This window comes from Oncorhynchus gorbuscha, linkage group LG06, assembly GCF_021184085.1.
Source record: "Oncorhynchus gorbuscha isolate QuinsamMale2020 ecotype Even-year linkage group LG06, OgorEven_v1.0, whole genome shotgun sequence".
Lineage (NCBI taxonomy): Eukaryota > Metazoa > Chordata > Actinopteri > Salmoniformes > Salmonidae > Oncorhynchus > Oncorhynchus gorbuscha.
This window is the reverse complement of record NC_060178.1, coordinates 21315184-21341322: the sequence shown is the minus strand read 5'-3', so window position 1 is coordinate 21341322 and position 26139 is coordinate 21315184. Positions and strand designations below refer to the sequence as shown.

At 42.7% G+C, this 26139-nt stretch overlaps 1 protein-coding gene across 2 annotated transcripts in view; it reads left to right on the top strand.

The window, feature by feature from the left end:
* LOC124037674 (single-stranded DNA-binding protein 3-like) overlaps positions 1 to 26139 on the top strand; it is a 137639-nt gene that overhangs the window by 9639 nt on the left and 101861 nt on the right. For both annotated transcript variants that reach the window (XM_046352620.1, XM_046352621.1), the window contains exons 2-3: positions 9407 to 9479; positions 22887 to 22948. In XM_046352620.1, the coding sequence (XP_046208576.1) occupies positions 9407 to 9479; positions 22887 to 22948 (135 nt within the window). The remainder of the gene's footprint in view (positions 1 to 9406; positions 9480 to 22886; positions 22949 to 26139) is intronic.

The window sequence follows — 26139 nt, the reverse complement described above, 5'->3', positions numbered from 1 at the left end:
TTTTATACACCTGTCAGCAGCTGGTGTGGGTGAAATAGCCAAATCCACTCATTTGGAGGGGTGTCCACATACTTTGTGTATATTTAATGTACCTTTTTATTTTTATGTAGCTAATTAATTATTACCTATAGACAGTGTACTGTAGTAGTAACTGTATTATTAACTTAACAAGACCTATTAACTGCTTATTCCATGTATAAACCCTGTATATTTATATTCTGTTGGTATTCTTTCCCACAGAATAAAACTTAAATCTTAATGTATCAATTGCCCCAAAATGAAGACTTTCAGGTTAGAATACAATGGCATCCTTTCAAGCAGAGCATGTCCATAGTTGTAGAGTCAATTTAGCTGCAGGCTAGCTCCTCCTGGTAAAGAAACAGATGACTTTGGCAATGGGAATCCAGCTCATTAAGTGTGTGTGTGTGGATGTGGATTAACCCATGCTGATTTAAGCCATGCAAAAAATGACCGCCAATGTAGGAAATGTTAGTTCTTAGGCTACCTGTTTATGGGATGGAACTCTTAACATATTGGGAATGATGTGCCTCGTCTACGCCTCCTCCTTTGCTTACAAAACTTGTCATTACACATAAATCAAATTGTATTTGTCACATACGCTGAATACAACAGTGTATTACTTACAAGCCCCTAATAACCAACAATGCAGTATAAGAAATAGTTAAAATATTTACAGAATAAATTTAAGTAAAAAATAAAGTAACACAATAAGATGACACAACAATAATGAGACTATGTACACGGGGTGCCGGTACAGAGTCATTTTGCAGGGGTACAGGTTAGTCAAGGTAGTTTGTACATGTAGGTTGTGGTAAGGTGACTTTGCAGAGATAATAAACAGTGAGTAGCAGCAGTGTAAAAACAAAGGGGGAAGGGGGGGGGGTCAATGTAAATAGTCCGGGTGGCCATTTGATTAATTGTTCAGCAGTCTTATAGCTTGGGGGTTAAGCCTTTTGGACTTGCCGTGTGGTAGCAGAGAGAAAAGTCTATGACTTGGATGACCGGAGTCTTTGACAATTTTGTGGGGCCTTCCTCTGACACCGCCTAGTATATAGGTCCTGAATGGCAGGAAGCTTGGCCCCAGTCATGTATTGGTCCGTACGCACTACCTTCTGTAGCGGCTGAACGGTCGGATGCCAAGCAGTTGCCATACCAGGCGGTGATGAAACGGGTCAGGATGCTCTTGATGGTGCAGCTGTAGAACATTTTGAGGATCTGGGTACCCATGCCAAATCTTTTCAGTCTCCTGGGCGGGAAGATGTTTTCGTGCCCTCTTCACACCTTTTTTGGTGTGTTTGGACCCTGATAGTTTGTAGGTGATGTCGACACCAAGGTACTTGAAACTCTCAACCCACTTCACTTACAGCCCTGTTGATGTTAATGGGGCCTTTCTTTTCCTGTAGTCCACCATCAATTCCTTTGTCTTGCTCATATTGAGGAAGAGGTTGTTGTCCTGGCCTCTGACCTCTCTATTGGCTGTCTCATCATTGTCGGTGATCAGGCCTACCACTGTTGTGTTGCCAGCAAACTTAATGAACTTAATGGTGTTGGAGTTGTGCTTGGCCACGTAGTTGTGGGTGAACAGGGAGTACAGGAGGGGACAAAGCACGCACCGCTGTGGGGCCTCGGTGTTGAGGATCAGCGTGGCAGATGTGTTGTTGCTTACCACCTGGGGGCGGCCCGTCAGGAAGTCCAAGATCTTGTTGCAGAGGGAGGTGTTTAGTCCCAGGGCCCTTAGCTTAGTGATGAGCTTTGGTGTTGAACACTATGGTGTTGAACTCTGAGCTGTAGTCAATGAACAGCTTTCTCACACAGGTGTTCCTTTCGTCCAGGTGGGAAAGGGCAGTGTGGAGTGCGATTGAGATTGCGTCATCTCTGGATCTGTTGGGGCGGTATGAAAATTGGAGTGGGTTTTCGGGATGATGGTGTTGTGAGCCATGACCAGCCTTTCAAAGCACTTGATTGCCGACGTGAGTGCTATGGGGCGGTAGTCATTTAGGCAGGTTATCTTCGCTTTGTTGGGCACAGGGACTATGGTGGTCTGCTTGAAATGTGGGTATTACAGACTCAGTCAGGGAGAGGTTGAAAATGTCAGTGAAGAAACTTGCCAGTTGATCCACGCATGTGCTGAGTACACGCCCTGGTAATCTGTCTGTCTGGCCCAGCAGCCTTGTGAATGTTGACCTGTTTTTAAGGTCCTGCTGTCATCGGCTACGGAGAGTGTGATCACACAGTTGTCCGGAACAGCTGGTGCTGTCATGCATGCTTTAGTGTTGCTTGCCTCGAAGCAAGCATAAAACGCATTTAGCTCATCTGGTAGGCTTGCGTCAGTGGGCAGCTGGCGGCTGGGTTTCCCTTTGTCCATAATAGTTTGCAAGCCCTGCCACATCCGACGAGCATCCGAGCCGGTGTAGTAGGATTCAATCTTAGTCCTGTATTGACGCTTTGCCTGTTTGATGGTTCGTCTAAAGGGGCATAGCGGGATTTCTTACAAGCGTCTGGATTATTGTCCCGCTCCTTGAAAGCGGCAACTCTAGCCTTTAGCTCAACGCAGTTGTTGCCGGTAATATAAGGCTTCTGGTTGGGATGTTTACGTACTGTCACTGTGGGGACGATGTCGCCAATGTACTTATTGATGAAGCCATTGACTGAGATGGTATACTCCTCAATGCCATTGGATAAATCTTTGAACATATTCCAGTCTGTGCTAGCAAAACAGTCCTATAGCATCCGCGTCATCTGACCACTTCCGTATTGAGCGAGTCACTGGTACTTCCTGCTTTAGTTTTTGCTTGTAAGCGAGAATCAAGAGGATAGAATTATGGTCAGATTTGCCAAATGGAGGGTGTGGGAGAGCTTTGTATGCGTCTCTGTGTGTGGAGTTGTTTTTATTTTTTTCTTCCTCTGGTTGTACATGTGACATGCTGGTAGAAATGAGGTAAAACGGATTTAAGTTTGCCTGCATTAAAGTCCCCGGCCACTTGGAGCACCGCTTCTGAATGAACATTTTCTTGTTTGCTTATGGCCTTATACAGCTCGTTGAGTGCAGTCTTAGTGCCAGCATCAGTTTGTGGTGGTAAATAGACGACTACGAATAATATAGATGACAACTCTCTTGGTAGATAGTGTGGTCTACAACTTATCATGAGGTACTCTACCTCAAGAGAGCAATTCCTAGAGACTTCTTTAATATTAGACAACGCACACCAGCTGTGATTCAACATTGGCCAGTAGAACCGAGGGTAATTGTGATTTATTCACTCGCATATGAATCTTAGCAAGGCACCCCGATCTTCTCCCTCTGTATCTCCACCTTTTTGTCATGCAAATTACTTGGATTTAGGCCTGGTCTCCGGAGAGCAGTATATACTTTGCGTCGGACTCATTAAAGAAAAAATCTTCAAGTTTTTTTATTTGATTTATTTAACCTTTATTTAACCAGGCAAGTTAGTTAATTAAGAACAAATTCTTGCAATGGCGGCCTACCAAAAGGCATCCTGTGGGGACGGGGGCTGGGATAAAAAAATATATAAATATAGGGCAAAACACACATCACGACAAGAGAGACAACACTACATAAAGAGAGACCTAAAAAGACAACAACATAGCAAGGCAGCAGCACATGACAACACAGCATGGTAGCAGCACAAAACATGGTACAAACATTATTGGGCTCAGACAACAGCACAAATGGCAAGAAGGTATAGACAACAATGCATCACACAAAGCAGCCACAGCTGTCAGAGTGTCCATGATTGAGTCTTTGAATGAAGAGATTTAGATAAAACTGTCCAGTTTGAGTGTTTGTTGCAGCTCGTTCCAGTCGCTGTCTGCAGCGAACTGAAAAGACGAGCGACCCAGGAATGTGTGTGCTTTGGGGACCTTTAACAGAATTTGACTTGTAGAACGGGTGTGGTTTGTGGAGGATGAGGGCTGCAGTAGATATCTCAGATAGGGGTTAGTTTTGTTAGGCGAGTAATCACTTAAGATACGGTAGCGTCAACTTTATGTGCAAAATAAGTTACAAACAATGCGAAAAAATTAACAAAATAGCACAGTTGGTTTGGAGCCCATAAAACGGCAGGCATCCCCTCTGGCGCCATTCCTGTCAACTGTGTCCACATTGTCCAATACACTCTTAATTACTGTAGGCTTTTGTGAAATGACTATCTTGCATTTACTTTCACTCCCTTCTCCATCACTTCTCCTGCGTACCTTATCTAACCAAGGCCATGCTTTCACTGCTGAATTATTGAAATCAAGACCGGAAAGTTAATTTGCTAACAGACTGTGCGTTAGCTGGCTAAACTTGGCGGAGGTGCTTTCATGTCTAGCGGGAGCGTAGTCTGGGAGCCTGGGGCGAGATGTCAGGACAGGTGTGTTCCTGGGTTGAGGTGGGAGATCTCCCCTTGAAGTGTGGACATAGTGCAAAGCTCCGAGCTTGCTGGAGGCTGCTGCCTCCCTCCCTGGCCCTCTAATGTTAAGGCTAGCACACATCGCACCATATTTGGATCACTTGTTCGTCTGCCAATTGTTCACCACACTGTGTTTTTAGGAACCACCCACTTTTCTAAGTGTAAAATCGTTTCACATTGCAAATTGCGTTCAGAGGTGCTAAGTACTCTCGTCCAGCGAACGCTATTGGTGTGTCTGAGCCCTTAGTCACTACAGAGGGGGACCAAACTCAACCACCTACTCAATAGTCATTCTCTGACTGAGAGAAGTCAGCTGGCCTCTGATTTCCTCATCTTTCCGCAGCATGTCATTTGTATGAACATTATCCATGATATGATGGTTTCAGTGGCCTCTGACCTCTTTACCTGGAGTGTCACAGCAGGGCAGAGATAATTAGGTGAGAGGGGTAGAGGGGTGGATAAGACCAGCTGATCAATCAACTAGGATGTTGAGATTCTTTTCTAGGCACCTGAGACAACACTATGACAGACAGGAGAAGAATGAGCAACACACTTGTTACTCAGGGGTTGTAAATATATTATTATGGAGATGTTCCCATTGGGAGGTCAGAGGACATGGTGTGTGCGCTAGCTGTTTCTAGTTTCAGAGAAGGCTTTTGTATGAACATATGCCTTGTGTTTGGTGTCGTGTCTCTGTCTCCTGTCATGTCTGGCCCTGTGGTTTCCACTACGGTCGTTAGCCCTTTTGTCATCACACAGTAGTCTTAACGCCTAGAGTTTCTCGCTCTCTCTTTCCCTCTCCACTGATTCATCTACCTGCACAGGAAGAGTCTCCACAACCCTCTTCCCTTGGCGGAGTTACACTCAGTGCTTCTGACAGTGCAACAAAAGGTGTCCCCCGAAGCCAGGATTGAATGAGTGTTTTTAAATAATGCATTAGAGAAGGGGCAGGTGCCCATCACCAGGGCATAGAACCCCAGATCACACCAGTCTAGCCATGAAAATTTAATCAACTCATAGGAATCTCATAGGAATCTCTGTTCGATCCAGTTCAGCGTGGACCAGCTTATATAAGCCGACGCATGCCGCTGGTTATTACACACAGCCAAGAGGTAGTCTTCTTACATTTTACACCAACTGCCTCCAGTCTTTACCAGAAAACAGAAGAGTTTAAACAGCCGCACTATCACTCTGAGAGGAAGAGCACAGGTACTTCCTGGTTAACCTCTCCGGGATATGTGGGACGCTAGCGTACCACCTGCCCAAAAGCCAGTGAAAATGCAGAGCGCCAAATTCAAATAAATTACTATAAAAATCAAACTTTCATGTAATCACACATGTAAGATACCAAATTAAAGCTACACTTGTTGTGAATCCAGCCAACATGTCAGATTTTAAAAAGGTTTTTCAGTGAAAGCAAACAATGCTATTATCTGAGGATAGCACCTCTGTAAACAAAGCGAGAAAACATATTTCAACCCTGCAGGCGCGACACAAAACGCAGAAATAAAAATATTAGTCATGCCTTACCTTTGATGAGCTTCTTTTGTTGGCACTCTAATATGTTCCATAAACATCACAAATATTTGATTAATTCCGTTGATATATATCTAAAATGTCCATTTATTTGGCGCGTTTGATCCAGAAAAACACCGGTTCCAACTTGCGCAACGTGACTACAAAATATCTCTAAGGTTACCTGTAAACTTTGCCAAAACTTTTCAAACTACTTTTGTAATACAACTTTAGGTATTTTTTTATGTAAATAATCAATAAAATTGAAGACTGGATGATCTGTGTTCAATACAGGAGGAAAACAAACTGTAGCTAGCTTTTCTGGTCACGCGCCTCTGTCTAACAGTACACTTGAAGTGACCCTCGTTTTGAACAGTGCTACTTCTTCATTACACAAAGGGAAAACCTCAACCAATTTCTAAAGACTGGGGACATCCAGTGGAAACGGTAGGAACTGCAAGAATGTCCCTTAGAAATCTGCATTTCCAATGAAATTTTGTTGGCACATTGAAAAAGAGTGACCTCCAAAAACAAATCTGAATGTTTTGCCTGCTACATAAGTGCTGTTATACTCAAAGACATGATTCAAACAGTAGAAACTTCAGAGTTTTCTATCCAAATCTACTACTAATATGCATATCTTATCTTCTGGGGATGAGTAGCAGGCAGTTGAATTTGGGCATGCATTTGATCCGGACATGAAAATACTGTCACCAAGAAGTTAAAGGAGTGCCTAATTTTTGACTGGTTGCATTAAGCTATTTCAGAGCACACTCCCAGCGCTCAGTTCTCGCTGGCTGGTTTGAATTGAAGGTGAGACCTGATTACTAAACAGCACCAAACATTTTGTTTTCCCAGGAACAGTAGTGTCATGAGACAGTCGTCTCTAAGATCAGATAAGTATGAAAATATTTCAGCCAGCAATTTGCTCCATCGCGTCATTGGGGGCGGCAGCGTAGCCTAGTGGTTAGAGCGTTGGACTAGTAACCGGAAGGTTGCGAGTTCAAACCCCCGAGCTGACGAGGTACAAATCTGTCGTTCTGCTCTTTAACAGGCAGTTAACCCACTGTTCCCAGGCCGTCATTGAAAATAAGAATATGTTTTTAACTGACTTGCCTGGTTAAATAAAGGTTAAAAAAAAATTTTTTTTTAAATCATTTGTTTATCATGCCATTACCTATAATCCATTGTTCGGCGACCATCACCTTTGACCTACCCTCTAAGAAGTCGCTCCTCTAAGCAGTCACTCCACCGTAAAGAATACACAACCATCAAACAGAGACCGAGCAGATAAAACACTCAAGACATAATTGCGTTCATTGCTTCCAGAACCGTTTGTTTAAAATTGATTACTGAATTTAAAGGTGTAATTAATATCTGATGTAACAATGAGAAATTAAGGTGCAGTATGCAGAAATCGCCCCGCCATTTCCTTTAGTTCACCTAATTTCAGTTTGTGACAAAACAAGCAATGAAGAGAATCATTGTACCATCTAAACCGCTGTGAAATATCTTTTCAATAACAACAAATATTGTATTTTCACCTGTTTGAAGCTGGTGTACAAAACTGACACAAAAACAAAACTTAACAATGGGAAGCATAGAAATAGCGCACATAGAATATATCTACCACTTCTTACACTTGCTTTCAATGAGAATGACAGATGAATTTGGTCAGGTACCCCAAAAGGTGACATTTTGCAGCTTTAAGAAGATAGGTCCCCCTTTAACTAATGTCTAACGTTAGTCAGAACTGGTTTTTGGCAGACAGTGGAAGAGAGGTCTCCCACATGAAAAACAGGCATATCGAAGGAATGATTACTTCGAGAAAATTATGTCCCTGGTGCTTGGTTCAACACAATTCATTATCATAGGCCCAAGTGTTTCTGAGCCTCTGCTGCTACAGTGGACGTAATCTGATGTGACCAGACTGACAGGGTCCCTGTCCTCCCTAAAACCACACTGTTACTGAGCTGCCTTGTTGTCCACTCTGTTCAGTCTAGCTGGGGAGAACAGGGGATGTTTCCCCCCCCTAGCAGTGTGGTTTCAGCATTAGTCCAGGAGCATTGGGAGCACAGTAATTGCCAGCACAGGCGGCAAAATGACAGTCGTAATGGATACCAAAAATGACAAAAATGCATGCGGCAGTGTGGCTTGTCAGATAGTGTGGCTCCGAGCCTTACTTGGCTGTCTCTACTTGCCTCTTGTTTTCACCAGCCTTCATGTTAAAGGAGGAGCTCCTTAAACCACAGAGTTGTGGCATCATGCCACAAAGTTTAAAACATGTTTTTTTCTAGAGCGTCCCAATGGCTGTTCCTTAGAGTCAGCAATGTTTTTCTGCCTATCCTCATAGTGAAACAGTCTCTGGTTCTTACTGTACATGTCAATACCGTGTGCATCAGGGTTCCCTAACTGGCGGCACGCGGGTTTTCTGAGCAAAATATTTAAATATTGAAGATGCCTTTTTGTTGAATTTTCATTTTTGGACATAAACTGTAAAAACACCAAGAAATTTGCTCTAATGGATTTTAATTTGGGAAATCTGTTCCCCAAGTATTTCCACACATAATAGAGAGAAACGTGATCATATACAAATGTAAGCAAGATTTGAAATGTTTCAGTCAAATATTATACAGTATCATGGCCTCCCGAGTGGCACAGCGGTCTAAGGCACTGCATCGTAGTGCTTAAGGCATCATTACAGACCCGGGTTTGATCATACGCTTTCACAACCGGCCCTGACCGGGAGACCCATGAGGTGGCGCACAGTTGGCCCAGCCTTGTCCAGTTTAGGGGAGGGTTTGGACCGACCGGGATTTATTTCTTCCATCATGCTCTAGCGGCTCCTTGTGGTGGGCCCGGGGCGCCTGCAAGCTGACTTCGGGCGCCAGCTGGATGGTGTTCCCTCCAACACATTGGTGCGGCTGGCTTCCGGGTTAAGGGAACAGTGTGTCAAGAAGCAGTGAGGCTTGGCAGAGTTGTGTTTCGGAGGAAGCATGGTTCTTGAGCTTCGCCTCTCCCTAGTCCGTCCGGGAAATGCAGCGATGGGACGAAAGCACAAGAAAAAGAAACGTATACAGTATCTGTGTTGGCTTCTTGTGGGCAATTTGCAGTCTATAAATGATTTGTAATTATGTTCCGACCATCCGCTCAAGAAAAAAATTGGCTGTGACTGAATCTAGTTGATGGTCCCTGGTGTACATACTACAGGTCTGAACTCAAATACGATTGTGTTTGTGATTGTGACAAAGCCTTCCTTCTCCTGGTTAATTCCACTGGCCTGTAAGGAGAGATCCAGTAAAGCCACATTTTTCACCTGAGTACCAGTGGGTTAGGCTGCCTGCTACCCCAGGAGGGAGGGTGAGAGATTCTCCAGAGTGAGGAGGAGGGGAAGGAGGAATGGAGGAGGTGTGAGATGGAGCCTCAATGCTGACACTTTTCTCTTTGTTTTACAGGTTAGCTTTATATGTGTATGAGTATTTGCTGCACGTCGGTGCACAGAAATCAGCACAGACCTTCCTGTCAGAGGTAAGAAACAGCTTTAGAATAACTTTGAGGTGAATGGATGAATGGGATTTTTCTCTGTTGTATAGCGAGGGATGGAATTTACATTTAGAGGTAGCTGGGGTCAAGGAACAGTTTGGTAATCTCTGCTTTGTAACACCAAGTAATCGGATCCTAAAATGTTGTATACAATGATTTAAATGTAATGGGCCAAGACTAAGCTGATGAATAACAGCAGTATTAGTCTTAAGATTTCTATAAGGACAATACAATAGCTATTCTATTTGCTTTCCATAACAACACCTAGGCCACACACTTCCCCTATTAGTCTGAACTGTCAGTGAGGTAAAGCCCTTCTAATGTTTTGCATCATCTTCCTTAATGGACATCCTTCCTCATAATGGCCTAGTATTCAGGCCTTCCCCTCTATAACACCTCCACGTCTTAAGCAGCTTACTTAATATCATACCGTTATAGCTGTGGATACACAAATCACTGTGGACTATATTATTCATGTTAAAGACAAATATTTATATTATGTGGCCGATGTTCCCTTTCCCTAGGGCCAGGAGAATTCCTGACCACTTATCTTGTGCAGGAAGCCATAAGTAGGGCCAAGAGTTTTTCCTTCCCAGGTTACTTGGTCAGGACAAATTCATGTCCCCGCTTATACCTCTCTATGTGCCTCTGAAACATTTAGCAGTTAGGTTAAAACCTCTTAAGGATCCACCCCTTTTTAAAATTTTCACCTAAAATGACATACCCAAATCTAACTGCCTGTAGCTCAGGACCGGAAGCACGGATATGCATATTCTTCATACCATTTGAAAAGAAACACTTTCAAGTTTGTGGAAATGTGAAATTAATGTAGGAAAATATAACACATTAGATCTGGTAAAAGATTAAAAAAACGAAAAAAAACTACCTTTTCTTTTGTACCATCATATTTGAAATGCAAGAGAAAGGCCATAATGTATTATTCCAGCCCAGGTGCAATTTAGATTTTGGTCAATAGATGGCAGCAGTGTATGTGCAACAATTTAGACTGATCCCATGAACGTCCCATTTTCTGTTGAAATGTTTGTATCAAGATTGCCCAAATGTGCCTAATTGGTTTATTAATAACTTTTTAAGTTCATAACTGTTCACTCTCCTCAAACAATAGCATGGTATTCTTTCACTGTAATAGCTACTGTAAATTGGACAGTGCTGTTAAATTAACAAGAATGTAAGCTTTCTGACAATATCAGAAATGTCTATGTAATAATATATAATAATATATGCCATTTAGCAGACGCTTTTATCCAAAGCGACTTACAGTCATGCGTGCATACATTCTACGTATGGGTGGTCCCGGGGATCAAACCCACTACCCTGGCGTTACAAGCGCCATGCTCTACCAACTGAGCTACACAGGACCACAGGACGTCCTGGGAAATGTTCTTGTTACTTACAACCTCATGCTAATCACATTAGCCTACGTTAGCTCAACCGTCCCGTGGTCGGGACACCGATCTGTTGAGATCCTTAAGAGGTTTAATTAAACTCCAGTATCCTTGATCAGTGATACCCTGAATGCTCATACTAGTCTATTTAGCTCATATATTCTTTACCATTCATTTAGCCAGCAGTGAGAGCTTGACACCTCTAGAGTGGTGTTGATGCCTCTGTTCATTTGTTTCATAACTGTTCTTAAACACTTGCCTGGCTACCCAAACTACTTGTTCCTGCGAAACGCCAAGACCACAGACATTAGATTTACTCCGCAACGAGTCTGGATCGGAGTACCTCTTGACGATTTCTAGAACGCAAACATGTTCTAACTGTTCTGATTGGTCCCAGAAACTGATGGTTTGAGCCAGAACACGCGTAGGTAAAGCAGCCTTTTAGAAAATGTGTCATTGGCTTTGATACTCTGATTGGTTAGACATTATCCAATTGCTGATGACTTTGTTTTGTACAACACCCCTAATTTTGTGATCACCACAAACAACTTCAATGATGGCAGTCTTCGACAGACGTATGTAGCGATCATAGAGCAGCTGAATAATTCAGTTTGAGTCGTCAGGCAATTTAAACACTCCCATGTGTTAGTCAGATTAAATACGTGTAGTTTGATGGGTGAATGGGTACACTTAATAATAGTTAATAATAGTGTTCTTAAACCCCCGGACCTGCTAAGGTGATCCCTTTCATGTGCAATGAAAGGTTGCGAGGTTTCTAATTTATTGAATATAAAACACTCTCTGGCCTGTGTTCAAGCACAGAACTATGCCAGTGGTGTGATTCACCCAGCTCACATTTCCACATTTCTCCTCGCTGTATTATAATCTGTTCAGCTGTTATCGTGTATTACAGCATTGATGTTCCACTACTGTTCATGACTGTACCTGTGTGTCATTGTGTTCAAACATGCTTTGAGGTACAGGTATGGAGCATGGCCCAGGCCTACATGAAATATTTGGAAGATACAGACACAACATTGTTTGCCTCAGTTGGGTTTTCCTTTGTCAACCACACAGGAGGAGGAACATTAGACGACGGTTTTCTAAAACGGCCTCATTTTCTTTGAGATACTCTCAAGACGCACAACGTTATACACAGTATGCTATATTAATTGATTTCCCCTCGAGCCTTACAGTGTAGGTAACATAAACGTCACAACATGTAACATATGGATTTAGATTACTATACACATCAAAAGTCCCAGTGCAAAGTTACACCCCAATTTTTCTATTTTTTGAGTTATAACATAAAACCAATCTAAAAGTCTTGTCGGAAAAGTTTTTTTCTGGGGTGTGGTGTAATACGTAGGCCCCGACAAGCCAGCCTATACCCTATAATGTAAACTCCAACAGAAATAACTTTTAAATGTATAACTTCAAATTGTTTGCGCTGATGACAACTAGTTTCAATTACATTTTCAACCAACTTACAAGCAAATACGTAATAAATGTATTTTTACAAATCAACCTGTAAGGTTGCTAGCCAACTAGCCTGCTAACATTAGGCTTACCAGCCTGCCAACCTTACATTAGCAGTGCATGAGGTAGCCAGTTGCTATCAACCCCTAGCTTACAGCTACATTAAAGTAAACCAAAGTTTTGGAACTACATAATGCCATCTAACCAGTTATGAAGGAATATTAACTGCATATAGCCATCTTAGCCAGCAGCCAGCCAACATTAACTATTTAGTCAACTAGCTAGTAGCCTACCCAACTACCACAGTCATGGTCGGCAAGCTAGAGCCCAACTACTGGAGATGAACTAGAACACAACTAACACAACACAACCAAAACATAACCTCAGATTGAAAGAGTTAGAGCTATTGATCGCTGGGGTCCATCCGATTTGTAAAACTTTTAAAAGCGTGCATGCTGAGTTGGCTACCAAAGCAAGGGGGAGGCGGGCACTTCGCCGGGCAGAGGGAGAGTCAGGGAAATATTAAATGGATAGATTCCAGATGTCCGTCAGGTAGTGCGCTAGAACTAAGCTAAGGTGGAAAATCCTCCATTGATCCTCCATATGACATTGACAAATAGTGCATTGTGGGTAGCTTAGAAGATATCGGGAAATAAGTTCATAAATATGTAATATTCCAAAAACATAACTGTTTATACTTATAGGTAACCCGATCGTGACTACAACTAAGTTATTTACTAAGTCTTTGACCACACTGTTTTATTTATTACATTGGTGAGTAAAACTCAAGGTTCCTACCCTTTAAGCTTAATTGTTGCTCGTTATCTTTCACAATTAATCATAAATTCCATATATGTGGAAGTATTATAAAAACATAACTGACCTGTTATAAGAGAGCAGCCTTCAATGGAACTGAAATCTGTCACTCTCAGGTTAATGGTCATATTATAAAAGGGTGGATATCAAGGTAGCTGTTCAGGTGTTAAGTGTGTTTGCAAGGCTAAATCAAGCCACAACCGGGCCAAGTTTGGTCCTGTGTAGCTCAATTGGTAGAGCATGGCGCTTGTAACGCCAGGGTAGTGGGTTCGATCCCCGGGACCACCCATACGTAGAATGTATGCACGCATGACTGTAAGTCGCTTTGGATAAAAGCGTCTGCTAAATGGCATATATTATTATATTATATTATTATAGAACGTCATACAGTAGTCGAGTCAATCACAATGCTGAGAAATCAATCCATCAAACACCTAACTTGCCCAAATGCTTTTGCCTCCCTCTGCCTTAAACCTTTCAGTACAGCAGCAGGGTTTGACTAAGTGCCAACAGGGCACAGAAGTGGACTAAAATATTAATTACAGATCTGGGACAAGCTCCGAGTGATTAAAGGACCAATGCAGCCTTTTTTTTATCTCAATATCAAATACAATAAATTCTTATTTACAATGACATGAGGTGATGGCGGCAGATGAATGGCATGACAATGGGCCTCAGGATCTCACCACGGTATCTCTGTGCATTCAAATTGCCATCGATAAAATGCTATTGTGTTTATTGTCTGTAGCTAATGCCGGTCCATACTATAACCCCACTGCCACCATGGGGCACTCTGTTCACAATGTTGACATCTGCAAACCACTCGCCCATACACACTGTCTGACATCTGCCATGTACAGTCGAAACTGGGATTCATCCGTGAAGAGCACACTTCTTCAGTGTGCCAGAGGCCATCGAAGGTGAGCATTTGCCCACTGAAGTCAGTTACAATGCTGAACTGCAGTCAGGTCAAGATCCTGGTGACGATGACGAGCACGCAGATGAGCTTCCTGAGATGGTTTCTGACGGTTTGTGCAGAAATTCTTTGGTTGCACAAACCCATCAGCTGTGTGGGTGGCTGGTCTCGGAAGATCCCACAGGTGAAGAAGCCGGATGTGGAGGTCCTGGGCTGGTGTGGTTAGATGTGGTTTGCGGTTTGTAGGCAGTTTGGACGTTCTGCCAAATTCTTGAAAACGACGTTGGGAGGCAGGTTATGGTAGAAAAATTAACATTTAATTATCTGGCAACAGCTCTGGTGGATGTTCCTGCAGTCAGCATGCCAATTCCACACTCCCTCAAAACTTGAGTCATTTGTGGCATTGTGTTGTGACACAACTGCACATTTCAGTGGACTTTTATTGTCACCAGCACAAGGTGCTTCTGTGTAATGATCATGCTGTTTAGTCAGCTTCTTGATATGCCACACCTGTCAGGTAGCTGGATTATCTTGGCAAAGGAGAAACACTTACTAACAGGGATGTAAACAAATGTGCTTATGGAACATTTCTGGGATATTTTATTTCATCTCATAAAACATGGGACCAACACTTTACATGTTGCATTTCATATTTTTCTTTGGTGTAATTTATGGCCTGGTGATGTCATCAGGCAGGTGTCATGACTCTCCTGTGAGGATCCAAGAGATCAGGTTTACAGTGGATCAGCTCTACAGAGCTCTCCCTCTCCCGTAGAGGGGGAGAGGGATGGATGTGGGGGTTTTATGACACCTCACGTCGATCGTAAACCATTAGGCAGCAGACGAGTCCTTTGGGGCCTAGTTTTGGTGATCGGAATGTCTGCTTGCCTCATGAAGTGTTAACCAACCCAAAACTAAAACATCAAACAATGGCCAAAGGGACAATATTTCATCCTCAGAAATTTTGGTAATGAGGGATCTCAGTGCAAGAAGCATCACTACAGTCCCTGGTTCAAATCCAGGCTGTATCACATCCAGCCATGATTAGGAGTCCCATAGGGCGATGCACAATTGGCCCGGCGTCATCCAGGTTTGGCTAGGGTAGTCTGTCATTGTAAATATGAATTAGTTCTCAACTTGCCTGTGGGGCAAAAAAGTATTTAGTCAGCCACCAATTGTGCAAGTTCTCCCACTTAAAAAGATGCGAGAGGCCTGTAATATTCATCATAGGTACACTTCAACTATGACAGACAAAATGAGAAAAAAAATCCAGAAAATCACATTGTAGGATTTTTAATGAATTTATTTGCAAATTATGGTGGAAAATAAGTATTTGGTCAATAACAAAAGTTCATCTCAATACTTTTTTATATACCCTTTGTTGGCAATGACAGAGATCAAACGTTTTCTGTAAGTCTTCACAAGGTTCTCATACACTGTTGCTGGTATTTTGACCCATTCCTCCATGCAGATCTCCTCTAGAGCAGTGATGTTTTTGGGCTGTTGCTGGGCAACACAGACTTTCAACTCCATCCAAAGATTTTCTATGGGGTTGAGATCTAGAGACTGGCTAGGCCACTGCAGGACCTTGAAATGCTTCTTACGAAACCACTCATTTGTTGCCCGGGCGGTGTGTTTGGGATCATTGTCATGCTGAAAGACCCAGCCACGTTTCATCTTAAATGCCCTTGCTGATGGAAGGTTTTCACTCAAAATCTCACGATACATGGCCCCATTTATTATTTCCTTTACACAGATCAGTCGTCCTGGTCCCTTTGCAGAAAAACAGCCCCAAAGCATGATATTTCCACCCCCATGCTTCACAGTAGCTATGGTGTTCTTTGGATGCAACTCAGCATTCTTTGTCCTCCAAACACGATGAGTTGCGTTTTTACCAAAAAAGTATATTTTGGTTTCATCTGTTCATGTAACATTCTCCCAATCTTCTTCTGGATCATCCAAATGCTCTCTAGCAAACTTCAGACGGGCCTGGACATGTACTGGCTTAAACAGGGGGACACGTCTGGCACTGCAGGATTTGAGTCCCTGGCGGCGTGGTGTGTTACTGATGGTAGGCTTTGTTTCTTTGGTCCCAGCTCTCTGCAGGTCATTCACTAGGTCCCCCCGTGTGGTTCTGGGATTTTTGCTCACCGTTCTTGTGATCATTTTGACCCCACAGGGTGAGATCTTGCGTGGAGCCCCAGATCGAGGGAGATTATCAGTGGTCTTGTATGTCTTCCATTTCCTAATAATTGCTCACACAGTTGATTTCTTCAAACCAAGCTGCTTACCTATTGCAGATTCAGTCTTCCCAGCCTGGTGCATGTCTACAATTTTGTTTCTGGTGTCCTTTGACAGCTCTTTGGTCTTGGCCATAGTGGAGTTTGGAGTGTGACTGTTGTGGACAGGTGTCTTTTATACTGATAACAAACAGGTGCCATTAATACAGGTAACAAGTGGAGGACAGAGGAGCATCTTAAAGATGGTCTGTGAGAGCCAGAAATCTTGCTTGTTTGTCAGTGACCAAATACTTATTTTCTACCATAATTTGCAAATAAATTCATTAAAATACCTACAATGTGATTTTCTGGATTTTATTTCTCATTTTGTCTGTCGTTGAAGTGTACCTATGATGAAAATTACAGGCCTCCCCTCTTAAGTGGGAGAACTTGCACAATTGGTGGCTGACTAAATACTTTTTGGAGAAATGTCCTCTGGTCTGATGAAACATTATGTTTGGAAGAAAAAAGGGGGTGGCTTGCAAGCCGAAGAACACCATCCCAACCGTGAAGCACGGGGGTTGCAGCATCATTTTGTGGGGGTGCTTTGCTGCAGGTGGGACGGGTGCACTTCACAAAATAGATGACATCACGAGGCAGGGAAATTATGTGGATATATTGAAGCAACATCTCAAGACATCAGTCGGGGAGTTAAAGCTTGGTCACAGATCGGTCTTCCAAATGGACAATGACCCCAAGCATACTTCCAAGTTGTGGCAAAATGGCTTAAGGACAACAAAGTCAAGGTATTGGAGAGGTCGCCACAAAGCCCTGACCTCAGTCCTATAGAAAATTTGAGCAGTACTGAAAAAGTGTGTGCGATCAAGGAGGCAAAGAGGAATGGCCAAAATTCACCCAACTTATTGTGGGATGCTTGTGGAAGGTTACCTGAAACATTTGACCCAAGTTAAACAATTTTAAAGGCAATGATACCAAATGCTAATTGAGTGCATGTAAACTTCTGACCCACTAGGAATGTAATATAATAATAATAATATATGCCATTTAGCAGACGCTTTTATCCAAAGCGACTTACAGTCATGTGTAATGTGATGAAAGATATAAAAGCTGAACAAAAATCATTCTCTACTATCATTCTGACATTTCACATTCTTAAAATAAAGTGGTGGTCCTAACTGACAGGGCATTTTTACTAGGATTAAATGTCAGGAATTGTGAAAAACTGAGTTTAAATGTTGTTGGCTAAGGTGTATGTAAACTTCCAACTTGTATGCCTGCCTGCCTGCCTGCCTGCCTGCCTGCCTGCCTGCCTGCCTGCCTGCCTGCCTGCCTGCCTGCCTGCCCTGCCTGCCTGCCTGCCTGCCCGCCTGCCCGCCCACCTCTGGAGAGTCCTGAAAATACAGTGCCTTGCGAAAGTATTCGGCCCCCTTGAACTTTGCGACCTTTTGCCACATTTCAGGCTTCAAACATAAAGATATAAAACTGTATTTTTTTTGTGAAGAATCAACAACAAGTGGGACACATTCATGAAGTGTAACGACATTTATTGGATATTTCAAACTTTTTTAACAAATCAATAACTGAAAATTTGGGCGTGCAAAATTATTCAGCCCCTTTACTTTCAGTGCAGCAAACTCTCTCCAGAAGTTCAGTGAGGATCTCTGAATGATCCAATGTTGACCTAAATGACTAATGATGATAAATACAATCCACCTGTGTGTAACCAAGTCTCTGTATAAATGCACCTGCACTGTGATAGTCTCAGAGGTCTGTTAAAAGCGCAGAGAGCATCATGAAAAACAAGAAACACACCAGGCAGGTCAGAGATACTGTTGTGAAGAAGTTTAAAGTCGGATTTGGATACAAAAAGATTTCCCAAGCTTTAAATGATTGTGTCCCACTTGTTGTTGATTCTTCACAAAAAAATACAGTTTTATATCTTTGTTTGAAGCCTGAAATGTGGCAAAAGGTCACAAAGTTCAAGGGGGCCGAATACTTTCGCAAGGCACTGTACATGTTTTTCTTTTATCACTATGGGGTATTTTGTGTAGATTGATGAGGGGGAAGATTTTTTTTATTTTATATATATATATATATAAGTCTGTAACATAACTGAATATGAATTCAGAAAGTGTTCAGTCCCCTTGACTTTTTCCACATTTGGTAAAGTTAGACTTATTATTCTTTAAAAAAATCTTTTACCCCTTTTTCTCCACGATTTTGTGATATCCAATTGGTCGTTACAGTCTTGTCCCATCACTTCAACTCCCCTACGGACTCGGGAGAGGCAAAGGTCGAGAGCCATGCGTTCTCCGAAACACGACCCTGCCAAGCCGCACTGACACACGGATGCCAGCCGCACCTGTGTGTCGGAGGAAACATCGAGCTGGCAACCGAGGTCAGCTTGCTGTCGCCTGTCCCGCCACAAGGAGTCGATAGATCACGATGGGACAAGGAAATCCCGGCCGGCCATACACTTCCTAACCCGGATGATGGCCAATTGTGCGCTGCCTCATGGGTCTCCTGGTCACGGCCGGCTGTGACACAGCCTGGGATCAAACCCGGGGCTGTAGTGATGCCGCAGACACTGCGATGGAGTGCGTTAGACCGCTGCGCCACCCGGGCGGTCCTTCATTACAGCCTTATTCTAAAATGGATAATATGACCGGTGTCAGTAAAACTTAGGCAAAAAAAGTAATAGTTAATAGTCACTATAGAACATGTAAGCAGCCTAACCAGCTCTACTAGCACGAGTAACATGGTCAGTGAGGTATTCTCAGTTGTATCTGGAAGTAGCTAGGCAATTCGTTTTGGTGCTTGGTTGGGACAACGCATGCATTGGCAGGCGAGCTACAGAAGGACGTGCAGGCTATTCCCCATTGTTTATCGGTGCAATTTCGATGGTTAACTATACTGAAAAAAATATAAGGGCAAACATTCTTGATCCCATGTTTCATGAGCTGAAAAACAAATTCCAGTGTATTTTCCGTACTCACATTTTCCATATTCTTCTCTTATTTTGTTTGACTCACAACCTTGATTTGGTCTTGTGTAGCAACATTTGAAATTGTGTTTTTTTTTTACATTGGATAAAAGTTTTGACTTTTTGAAAGTTGATAAACTTATAAACTTACTTTTGAGAAAATGGCCTTTGAATGTTTTAGTATCTAGTGAAGAGCTCTTCTTTGTTGTCTACACCCATTCAGCATAGTTTACACCCGCTTAAGCTTTAGCCTCACACATCTCGTTTCGCTCTTGGAGTGTTCCGAGCACACACTTGGCGTTCTGGCCGATGGTTTGTTTACCTCTGGATAACATGAACAGCCTAACCAGCTCTGCTAGCATCAATTTCATTACTCTTTTTTGCCGACGTTTACAGACACTGGCCATATTCAATTGGCGTTGTACCCTTTAGCTTAAGACACGTAGCTAGGTAAACAACATGTAAGATCACACACGTAACGTTAGCTAGTTAAACAACAATGAACATAGTGCCAAATCATGTCGTTACTAACCTGCATAAATCTGCTGGGATCTAACCAACCAGGTTCAATGTCAGCTAGCTAACATTAGGCTCTAGCAAATCAAACGGTTTGGGATACGAATAATGTCATACACTTAACGTTAGCTAGGGAGCCAGCCAGCTAACGTTAGCTAGCTAACAGTACACTTTAGCTTGAAATGAAACTACTTTCTGTCTCGAAGGTCCTTTTGTGAGGAAAAACTCATTTTGATTGGCTGGGCCTGACTCCCCAGTGCGCCCCTGCCCAGTCATGTGAAATCCATAAATTAGGGCCTAATGAATGTATTTCAATTGACTGATTTCCTTAACTGTAGCTAAGTAAAATCTTTGAAATAGTTTCATTTTGCATTTTATATTTTTGTTCAGTATAGCTGAAAACGTTTGAGAGGGTTTATCTAATGTTCCTTTGTTAGATTTGAGCTCCTCTTGCTCTGGCTAGCATTAAATGTTGATATTGTTGATGTGCATATAGGGAAATATAGCCAACCTTTTTCATTGTTGTTTGATCAATAGGACTGTAAAGTTCCCAAATGTAGGAGGACTCAAATCAAATCAAATGTTATTGGTCACATACACATGTTTAGCAGATGTCATTGCAGGTGTAGCAAAGGTGTGCTTGTGTTTCTAGCTCCAACAGTGCAGTAATATCTAACATGTAATATCTAACAATTTCCCAACATATGCACACAAGTCTAAGTAAAGGAATGGATTAAAGAATATATAAATATATGGATGATCAATGTCAGAATGGCATAGACTAAGATACAGTATGTACATATGAGTTGAGTAATACAAATATGTAAACTTTATTGGAGTGACTAGTATTAATTTATTCAAGTGGCCAGTGATTTAAAGTATATGTATATAGGCAGCAGCCTCTAATGTGCTAGTGACGTCTATGTAACAGTCTGTTGGCCTTGAGATAGAAGCTGTTTTTCTGTCTCTCGGTCCTAGCTTTTATGCACGGGGTGAACAGGCAGTGGCTCGGTTGGTTGTCGTCCTTGGTGATCTTCCTGTTACATCGGGTGCTGTAGGTGTCCTGGAGGGCAGCTAGTTTGTCCCTGGTGATGCGTTGGGCAGACCGCACCACCCTCTGGAGAGCCCTGCGGTTGCAGGCGGTGCAGTTGCCTTACCAGGTGGTGATACAGCCTAACAGGATGCTCTCCATTGTGCATCTGTAAAAGTTTGAGGGTTTTAGGTGACTCCTGTGGTATTTAGCTAAATATTTGCTTTCCATTCAAGTGTATTTTATGGCTTTTGATGAATGCGTTCTAATCTAAAGTCACGCTGTTGCAACTGCTTGTAAACACGCAGTCCAGTTCAAAGTGAATAATGGCAGGCCCTTGTGGCAAATGGCTTGTTTGCATGTAGGCTTACTGTACCTCTGCGCAGATTGTGGTCCTGGACGAGACAATGTTTTTATTAGGTTTTGTTTACTGCCATGTCTATTAATTGTCCAAGCGCACAGCCACTTTCCCACACTATATTGCTATAGAATTTTCACAAATGCATTAGTATATGTAATACCCAAACACGCTTGTCAGAAAATGTAAAAATATATATATATATATATATTCCTGGGAGTGTATATGAACAGATTTGAATGTTGCTAAAATGCTGTCTGTTCCACTTTAAGAAGCAGGGCTGAAGTGAGGTTCTGATAGCAGAACCCTCCTGGGTGAATCTCCTCCCTGAGATGGAGTGTTAATGGTGTGCTGCTGGATAGGGGTTAAGTTATGGGTCACAGGCAATGGGACGAAGACACCGATCCTCACAAAGTCCACGTCCATGAGACATGCATGCAGAGGACAGGGTCAAGGTCATTTGCTTGTCCTGTAGTTGTGTCTTGAATGTATGAAATCTCATACAAAGTATAATGCAGAGATGCTTATCAGGGATGTTTTCAAACCATTATTTTCTGGTACTCTGCTTGTCCTTCATAGGCTATGAGTAAGTACACAATATAAAAAATAAAATGCTTTTATAACTTATCCTGGTAATGATACTTCCAACTATATTGTCTCTTTCATTCAAATAGATGTCAACAGTTCTACAGTCAGCCACGTCACTCCCATTCAATTACTACATTAATATAGGCCTGTCAGTCTCAGGACCTCTCCAAAGCATGTTCATCCCGTCCCATTCCAACCCTCCTCTCCCCCCACCCTCCCTGAACAGATAAGAAAATTCAGTCCCCACAGGTACGCTGAAGAAAAACACACCTGCTCAGTGCATCTAATGAGAGCTATCGCTTGGACTCTCCTACTGCCTCTCAATTAACCTCCCCCTGCACACGGCCCTGTCCCCCAGGGACACAGTCAGTCCCCACAGCCCCTCCCCTTCACAGCAGAACACCTCCTAAAACAGCTTCTCTGTCCCACACACAACTCAGTCTCGTCCACCAGCTGTGGGGTTTATAGGAGATTATCCACCTACAATATAGTGTAGATCACAAGACATATGCCTTAGCACTACAGTGCATTGCAGGTAGCCTCTATTACATGCCACGTTTTAAGGCTCACTTGTATGAGTTTTTGCCCGATCATGTGACCCTGACCAAGAAAAGGTCCTGGCCCTAGCTAGTTACATGAACTTTTCCTGGTCAAGTCACAAAGGCAAGAACCCTGGGTCCTACTTATGAGATGAGAGGCAGAGAAACCTTCGTACACAAGGGAGGCTACGCACAGTACCTGCAATATACTGAAGCTTACACAGTGGCCACAGACGGTGATAATAGGGCTGAGTGTGGTTGCTAGCAATCTCTGGGTTGATCTTATCTCAGTGACCAGATATGGGGAGTAGGTGTTTGAAGCGTGAGGAGCTGCTCCTAAGATGTTTTTAGAGTCAGAACCACACTCTCTGCACTCCATTCTTACTGCGTGTCTGTCTGAGGTGGAAGTGGAGTGAGATGTGGTTTTTTTATGCATTATGGATGCACATGCAGTGGAGTCTTAACTCTCTCTCCCTCTTTGTATCACTCTCTGTCTCTCCACTATCTTCCTCCTCTCCTAGATCCGATGGGAGAAGAACATTACACTGGGGGAGCCCCCTGGATTCCTTCACTCATGGTGGTGGTACGTGCACTGTCTATGTACATTTGACATTTGAGTCATTTAGCAGACATTCTAATCCAGAGCGATTTTTACAAAGATGCCCATTTAACACCACACACTGTAAACACACTCACAGCTGCAATTTATTCACGACATGAAAGCACACATCATGACATGAAAGAATGTGTAGGAGTGAGGAGGAGGTCATTTCTGGGGAATGCTAAGCGCAACGTCTTCTGACGTCAGTGCTGTGGGTTCACTGTACTCTCTTCACTGGAAGATGAACTGGCCCTGATAATAAAATGGAACCCAACTCAAATAACTTCCATTTCCCTCAAATTGGAGCATAGTCAGTATTACTTTAAAAGTGAAGTTATGCTTACTGCGTATGTACCGTAGTGGCCAAAAGTTTTGAGAATGACACAAATATTAATTTTCACAAAGTTTGCTGCTTCAGTGTCTAGATATTTTTGTCAGATGTTACTATGGAATACTGAAGTATAATTACAAGCATTTCATGAGTGTCAAAGGCTTTTATTGACAATTACATGAAGTTGATGCAAAGAGTCAATATTTGCAGTGTTCACCCTTCTTTTTCAAGACCTCTGCAATTTACCCTGGCATGCTATCATTGTGTTCTGGGCCACATCCTGACTGATGGCAGCCCATTCTTGCATAATCAATGCTTGGAGTTTGTCAGAATTTGTGGGTTTTTGTTTGTCCACCCACCTCTTGAGGATTGACCACACGTCCTCAATGGGATTAAGGTCTGGGGAGTTTCCTGGTCATGGATCCAAGATATTGATGTTTTGCCTTATGGCAAGGTGCTCCATCATGCTGGAAAAGGCATTGTTCGTCACCAAACTGTTCCTGGATGGTAGGGAGAAGTTGCTCTCGGAGGATGTGTTGGTACCACTCTTTATTCATGGCTGTGTTCTTATGCAAAATTGTGAGTGAGCCCACTACCTTGGCTGAAAAGAAACCCCACACATGAATTGTCTCAGGATGCTTTACTGTTGGCATGACACAGGACTGATGGTAGAGCTCACCTTGTCTTCTCCGGACAAACTTTTTTCCGGATGCCCCAAACAATCGGAAAGGGTATTCATCAGAGAAAATGACTGCTACTTGAACTCAATCAGCTTAACAGAGTGATCTCCAGCCTTGTCCTCGTCAACACTCACACCTGTGTTAATTAGAGAGTCACTGACATGATGTCAGCTGGTCTTTTTGAGGCAGGGCTGAAATGCAGTGGAAATGTTTTTTGGGGATTCAGTTCATTTGCATGGCAAAGAGGGACTTTGCAATTAATTGCAATTCATCTGATCACTCTTCATAACATTCTGGAGTATATGCAAATTGCCATCGTACAAACTGAAGCAGCAGACTTTGAAAATTAATATTTGTGTCATTCTCAAAACTTTTGGCCACGACTGTATACCTGTTATACTGTAAATAGCTTTTATAGATTCTGGCCAGAGTAAAAAAAACAGATAACTCATTATGATCTCTATCCATGATATTCGTAGAACCAGCTTGTGCTGTCTATGTTTTAGCCGACCTTTCAGAGTGTTAATGCCCAAATAATTCTTCAGTGTATTTGCTATCTGGAAGTGGTCTGCCTCTGGACTGACAGGCTGACACGTATTTCTCTCAGTCTCACTGGATGAGAAGGAAACGCCCATGCCTGGGTTCTCCTCCAGTTGACAGATGAAGAGGCAGAGAGAGATCGAAGGAAAGAGAGAGAGACTGGGAGAAAGAGAGAGGGAGTGAGTTCACAGGCAGTCATTGTTTGTCCAGCGCTGCTCATCCCGAAAAGCCCCTCTACCCTCAATCTCTGAACAGGGGTCTTTCAGCTGCATTCTTCTCCCTGAATCGCCAACATGCTTTAATTGTGAATCATGTTTACACAGCTCATAATGGCCCTTAAGAGAGCCTGTGTTCCCTCTGTCTGACAGATTTCACTTGAAAAGCTACCAAAGTTGCAGACAGATTGACATATACAAACATACCTTTTTTAGACAAAGTTTACTTTCACGTTGCCTAACCCTCTAGAGAAGTTGTAAAGTCTCAGGGTTTGTTGATGTGCTGAGACATGGTTTGAGGGAGCCTCGTGTGTGTGTGTGTGTGTGTGTGTGTGTGTGTGTGTGTGTGTGTGTGTGTGTGTGTGTGTGTGTGTGTGTGTGTGTGTGTGTGTGTGTGTGTGTGTGTGTGTGTGTGTGTGTGTGTGTGTGTGTGTGTGTGTGTGTGTGTGTGTGTGTGTGTGTGTGTGTGTGTGTGAGCAGTCGGAGAGTAGGCAGGTTATTAGCTGAGCAGGGCCCCAGTGGAGGGTTCCCAGCTAGCACAGTTGGTTCATTGGAAGTTGTGGGAACGTATGTATTTGGGTTTCGCATTGGTTGTGGTAACGAAGCCATGTTTTCTGACTGTTTAAAAAACATTCAATTTTACTGTCCTTATTATAGAAAATATTTTTTCAGTTGCAGGGAGGTTCAGAGAGCATTTTACTCCAGTTCCTTAAGTTTTCCTGGGAGGTTTTATTGACGCTCTGAAAGTGTTTTAATAACACAGCTAGCATATTTTGGGTTAATTTTTTAAAATACCAAGCACTGCTACTGAATAGGACACATTGAAATTAATTTCCTTAGGCATTAATCGTGGAAATGCATTCCTTTTTTTATCAGTGAGATTCAAAGCTATAATCTTCTGTTCTCTATCCATGGAATGAGTCCACTTCGCCATCAGGAGTTAGCATGCCATGTTTTTTAACATATACAAAGCTGTTACATTTTTGTATATTCAAACAGACCCCATTTCAAACTAAACAAGCACTCATTAAGGTGTGGCCAAGATTAGTGGCTGCGCCAACACACCTGAACACACTTAACAAGAGTTGAAAAAAATATCCTAGAAATTGTCCATAAGCATCAAAAGCTTATTTATCTCAAATGTTGTGCAGAAAATGGGTTACATCCCTTTTAGTGAGTCGTTTTCTTTTTCCAAGATCATCCATCCATCCAACTGACAGGTGTGCGTGCCAAGAAGCTGATTAAACAACATGATCATTACACAGGTGTACCTTGTGCAAGGGACAATAAAAGGCCACTCTAAAATGTGTAGTTTGGTCACACAACACAATGCCACAGATATCTCAAGTTTTTAAGGAGCGTGTAATTGGAATGTTGACTGCAAGAATGTCTATCAGAGCTGTTGAC